Source organism: Pleurodeles waltl, chromosome 6, assembly GCF_031143425.1.
Source record: "Pleurodeles waltl isolate 20211129_DDA chromosome 6, aPleWal1.hap1.20221129, whole genome shotgun sequence".
In the NCBI taxonomy this organism is placed as follows: domain Eukaryota; kingdom Metazoa; phylum Chordata; class Amphibia; order Caudata; family Salamandridae; genus Pleurodeles; species Pleurodeles waltl.
The window spans coordinates 94,581,264-94,587,263 of NC_090445.1; the positions used below are offsets into that span (position 1 = coordinate 94,581,264).

The 6,000-nt window shown below is 45.6% G+C and overlaps 1 protein-coding gene across 2 annotated transcripts in view; it reads left to right on the top strand.

Annotated features, from left to right (window-relative positions):
* Positions 1 to 4,208, top strand: part of MED24 (mediator complex subunit 24) — a 308,225-nt gene extending 304,017 nt beyond the window's left edge. For both annotated transcript variants that reach the window (XM_069237418.1, XM_069237419.1), the window contains exon 26: positions 2,286 to 4,208. In XM_069237418.1, coding sequence (XP_069093519.1) covers positions 2,286 to 2,402 — 117 coding nt within the window. In that variant the 3' untranslated portion in view covers positions 2,403 to 4,208. The remainder of the gene's footprint in view (positions 1 to 2,285) is intronic.
* Positions 4,209 to 6,000: the final 1,792 nt, after the last annotated feature.

Genomic DNA, 6,000 nt, shown 5'->3' on the forward strand with positions numbered 1-6,000 from the left:
ACAAAATTACACACAGACTGCCATTGTGCAAACCATGTTTGAAAACATGACATGGCACACTCCACTGTGCCATACCAAAGACAATGCATAGGCTATTTATGTAACCCCCTCCATCAGGCCCTGGGGCCTTAAGACAGGGGGGATTGTAGCACGTGAGGACGTATCTCCATGAGCAGAAACATCCCTGTAATGTCTTGTGCCATTGCTAGATTTTACAAGTGAGCGGGGACACCATCTTAATGTATACACTTGGCACTGGTCAAAACGTTACCCAGCTTCATAACCACTGAAGTCTATGGTGCCAGTATTGGATTTATTATGACATGTACCCAGAGGGCACCATAAAGGTGCCCCCTAAAGCCCTATTCACTCTTTAGTGAGCTGGGTGATTGATCTCTACCTTGCCTGCCACCACAGGTGAGTTTCTGACCCCCTGGAGGTGAGAGCCCACGCTCTCTAAAGTCAGAAACAATGCCAGCTCTTGCAGGAGGTGTTATACAGGGGGGGTGGCTAGTAAATCTGCATACCAAGGCCAGGGATGTCAAAGTCCATGCCAACTTTGATATGCAACCCTGGCTTCGCCCACACCTGGGAGAGACAACTCTCTGCCCTGAGGCACATTTGGCACCTGAAGAGGTGGGAAATTAGATAGTCAGGAGGTGTGTTACACCATCAGGCTAGTCACACACCTAGGGTGGGTTAACTGAAGTGAACCCGAAAAGGAGAATTCCACTATCTTGTGTGTCCTGAAATGAGGAACTCTGGGATAGAATTATGCCCACTCCTTCAAAAGAGAGTGGTGATGTAGGGGGTGTAGTGACCCCAAAGGTAAGTAGCGCATTGGTTACTACCCTTCACTCCCATTAATGCCCCCAAAATGCAGTATTTAGGTGGCCCCCTGACACCAGGACCTCAGATTCTACCGACCTAAGAAGAAGGATACCAAAGAGCCTCAAAAAGCAAGAACTGAGTAGCAGCAACTGACTTGGCCCACACTCTGCTGACTTGCCTGCTGTCCTCAACAATTGCGCCAAAGTTACCTTGTCCTGCGACTGCTCTTCCTGCAAAAGACTAGGAGGACTGCCAGCACCTCAAGGAACCACCAGCATCTCCTGTGGAGTATCAGAGCTACTCCCCTGCACCTTGCAGGCACCCGAGAAGAACTGTGAGAGCCCCGGACCATGGAAAACCCGACACCACTGCAACCCTCCAGCGCTGAACTCGGCCTTGGGTTTGGCCAGATTGGTCCCCCAGTCTCTCCCTGCAGGCTCTTGTGCAGGAACCAAGAAAAGTGAACCTTCCGGTCAAAGCACCACTGCATATGCACACCCCAGTATGAGCTGATGAGCTGCCGTGGATCGACAGTGGCCCTGTGTGCCCCAGATTGTTTGAGACCTGAGCCTTCTCTTTGAGTGCAGCTGGACTGGTCACCCAGCCACCACTTGTAGCCTCTTTTCTTCAGGGCCTTTTCCCATTTATGTGAATGGGACACCTGAATGTGTAAAGTAGCACTGCCCCCGATGCCTCAGTGCCTCCCGAAGTGGCCTGTTGATGCTTCCTTGGACCTTGCCCCATACTTACCTTAACTCCAGTCCTTGCCAAGTACCTGCATGCAATATATGCTTCTTTCCCCATAGGATACAATTACAGGATTAAAGTGAATGCAAGTGTATTTGTGGTATACTTCAAAACTGCTAACTTAAAAAGTACTTGCCCAATAACAAAGTTCTTGGTTTTAAAAATGTGTTACCTTTCTAAATTGGTGTGGATCTCCTTATTGAGTGTGTGTATGTTTTGTTGACTGTGTGAATGCAGCAAATGTCTACCACTCCCCTTTGATTAGCCTAACCTGCTTGACCACCCTACCACAAATACAGCACTTGGGATATTTAAGGAAAGCTGTGCCCACTTCTAAGGGGGTACCTGGACTCTTTACACAGCATACCTCTTTTTGGTGTACTATATAAAGAGCCAGCTTCCTACATAGCCTATTGAATGGAATTTGGGATCCTGGCTGTGATTGTTGACAGTGAGAGAGGGAGACTGGACGTTGGTACCTCAAAATCAGATTGAATCATACTTGATGCCAAGCAATCTCTCAGTTTCTGAGGTTGCGGTTGGTTGAGGGTCTTTAACTGCTGCATTTGACCACACAAAATATTGAGGTAGAGCCTGCTTCACCGCCTAGGCAAAGTATTTTGGCACTTCTGTCCTGAGGCGGAAACTGCCACTGGGTATGGGTTGGTTTGGCCTTTCTGATCCATTGCTTGTCTTTCTCTCTACAGGTTTCAGAGCTGGTTAAATTGTCAACCATGTCAAGTCCGAAGATTGTGCTGGCTATCACAGATCTAGGCCTCCCACTAGGCCGCAGAGTTGCTGCAAAGGCCATTGCCGCTTTGTGAATCTAGCTGGTGCTCCATTAGTGCCCGCCCTCGTGAACCTCGAAGTTGCTTCAAGAATGGACCGAATGACCACCACAGGGAGACAAAGACTAGAAAATGCAACCTTATTTGAAGTCCTGTGTGGAAATACAGGTTCTGTCTCGGATCATGAGTGCTTAACACTAGAATTCTGAGAAGCAACAGAATGCCACTTCTGATCATTGGAGGTTCAGAGTTGACTACAATATGTTCGAATTCTGCTGCCGATGCAGCAACTCACTGCTTGAGGTGAACTGACTCGAGGGTATAATGAGTATTTGCCACGTAGAATGACCACTGAAGGCGAAGGATTGAGTAAGTGCAGGAGGATGGAGAGGCATACAGAGGACGTTTGAGCAGGTGGCACTGCCCTGCCACTTGAAGGATACACTGCCAAGTCTCTGTGGTACATTTTTCACCAGCACCTGTCTCACGTGCCAAGTGAAGGAAATCGCATAGACATCTAGCACATTTTAATCCTACCCCTTGACCGTGCTCCAAACTCTCTGCTTTTCATTTTCAGCTCATGTTCTCGGTCTAGAACCTACTCCTGCCCTGTGACATGTTTTTCTTTATCCCCTCCTGGTCTTGCACGGTTCTTTTCCACCTGCACATTTTTCTAGCTCGCCCAGTTTCATTTCCCCACTCTGACCTAGATCATAGGTTAATAAGTGCCTATTTCCTGATCTGCTGTGTTTCATTGCATTAACTTCCTGGCAGGGTTAGTACCCTTGAAACAGTCACTTTCTGACTGTGCTTTGGTCTTGTATGTCCACGCCCCTTTATCGTGCTGAGCTCGGTGTGCGCCTTAATTTCTCCCTCTCGTACCAAATGATTTCCCTTTCCTCACCGTTAGACTGTTCCTGCATCCTCCCCTTAGCACCGTGGACCCATAGCTTTCTACATGGTGGGGGGTCCTTTATTGGCCTAATCTGGCGTGGTCTTCTGTATTCCCTGCTGCCGTTTTCTATTTAAACCTTAACTCACACTTTGCTGGTTGAATTGCACTCCTTTTCACGAGTCCTCCACCCTTGGTCCAGTTCATGGGCCATTCAAGGACCTTGAAGCTAAATGCCACCTGTTAGATGTCCCATATAAAGCAAATCATCAGAGCAACATCTCCCAGTGAGAGTGGAGCTGCCCACCTGCAGACCTAACAGAGCTTGAGGAGAAGGAAAAGCAGCACACCACCCGAGCAGAGAAACACACCAATGTCCTCTGGGAGAAGAGCAGTAAACCATCTTCCAGACCATACTTCGATTTAGAAAAGCAGCACGCTCCGTTCCTAGAAGAGCCACAACAAGCACCTCAGCACAGCATCTCTGCCACTACTCCACTTCATCTCAGCTCTTGCTGCTTCTGGCCCATCTTATGACCAGACCTCTGAAAGAGAGCAGAGGAGGGCCACCCTTCTGAGAAGCATTGTCACGAAAGTGTCTGTGCAGCCTAAGATAGGGGAATCTACATTAATAACTCCTATAGTTTATTGACGAATCCTTTGTTTTTGTAGTATTATTTTCACCACCATTTTCCCTACATTTTATGTTTCATTGGTGTTCCAAATGTGCCATGTGCCTGTGAGATGGAACAACTTAATGTAAATATTTTTATGTGCTGGTCCTCTCATGGTTTTTTTTCCCAACACTTAAAGATAAAAAATATTTCCGGAGAAAAATGATCAAAAAACTCTTGCGCTCTTCTACTCTTTGGACAAGTGGAGGACAGTAAATGTTGAGAAAGAACTTTTGGTACTTTAAATGTTTTGTAAATAAAAAGGTTTTTCAAGAATCTCGTGCTCTCTTGTACATAATTGGTTTTAAGAATGTATACAAGGTAAGGTCTACAGACAAGCGTGGAATCTCTTAAATGAGCTATCCTATTTCTGTTACAAATTATATACTCAGGATAGCTCATAGAAATTTAAGGCATGTGTAATGCAAAAGAACCAGCATGCATCAAAACCTACGGGTAAAGTTCCTTATCACCGGACAACAGCTTCACCCTCTGGTCAGTTGGAGCAAACAATATTATAATTCTGTACATTTTGGCTACATTTATACACATTTGTTCAATTCGTTTGAATTGAGGAAAGAATGCATGATAAAACAAAACCTCTGCACTAATAAGCACGTGTCTGACTCGTTCAAAAGCTGTGCATCCTCCCAGAGCAGTGGACAATTGGCCAGCGCTTCAACAACCCAGTGGTATCTCCCTTGGGGTGAAAGAGCCATCCCCCTGCACCTGCAGATACCTCCTGCATCTGACCAAGACACAGTGTTATTGGCCATCGGGCCCACAAAGAGAGCAGCACGTCTGGAGGAGGTTTTTGAGGCTCTTGGAGGTCAGTCCCGTCTCTCTGTGAAGTTTCGAGACTCTAGTTATGTATTTTCTTGTTATTTCTTTAAAAAGTCAATAACTCTGAAAGTACTTACCTCGTGATGTTGATTTTGGTGTTAAAATATATATAAAAATCTTTACAACAAATGCTCAGCACTCCCCTGTGATAAGCTTAAGCTACTCGACCACACTACCATAAATAGAGCACTTGGAATTATTAAAGTAGTCCCTGTGAACCAATAAAAGTTGTCTGGGCCTTTTGCGTGGCGTACCCCCTAAAAACCTCACAAGAAAAGTTTTCTTGAGCAGCGCTGAATTCTTTAAATGCCTGATCAATACAGCTAACATGGCTCAAACAAACTCGTTGATTTACTAAACTAAAAAAATCCATGCAACAAAAAAATATATATATTTGATACATTAAAAACGTTGACTAATTTACCACCTTCTTCAAATTAGTGACAAGTAGTGGCAACTAAATGCCCCAGCCCTACAACCATATAGTCCACCAACATGAAAATCTGGAGCCGCATGTTCTGACTCGAAAGTCACTTCTTGGACCACCGTGGAAAAGGTAATCTTGAACTCAAAATCATCCAACTTCTCAAGTGACCTGGCCTCTCATCCTATTTGGCAAAAAAAAAAGACTGACTCTCTGTCTGAAGATCATTGGGGCATATTTTTACAAGCCCATACCGCCACCTTGCGCCGCCCTAGTGTAATTTCTTTAGGCTATGGCGGCGTTAAGGAGGCCATACCCTCACGCCATATTTACAAAGTGGTGCAATGCATGTGGCAGGCTTAATGTATGCAAGGGGGCTTTCCCCTGCAGGGAGGCCCAAAAAAATAGTGAAGTGAAATTTACAAGATTTTACGGCACCATTTTTTCCGCCCTTTTTAATGCATGCCCAAGGCAGGGGATAACGTGAAGCTCCTGTATTGGCCTATGAGCCTCCCTGTGCTTGTGCCATGGTGCGCCATATTGTAAATACGGCGCAACCATGGTGTCGTTGGGGGGCAAAAGGGAGCGCAAGAAAAGCGATGCATTGGAACCGAAATATGCCCCATAGTCATTCCGAAAACAGGTTCTCATAAAAACTCATCCTTGGAAATCCGTGGTGGAAGTAAACCAAGCAGACAATTTCTGATCCAAACAAGGGTTCCCCTTCATACCAAAATTGCTGGAATTTTGCATAGCAGTTCAATAGAAAAAGCTTTTGTAATTCAATAACTTGTTTTTTAA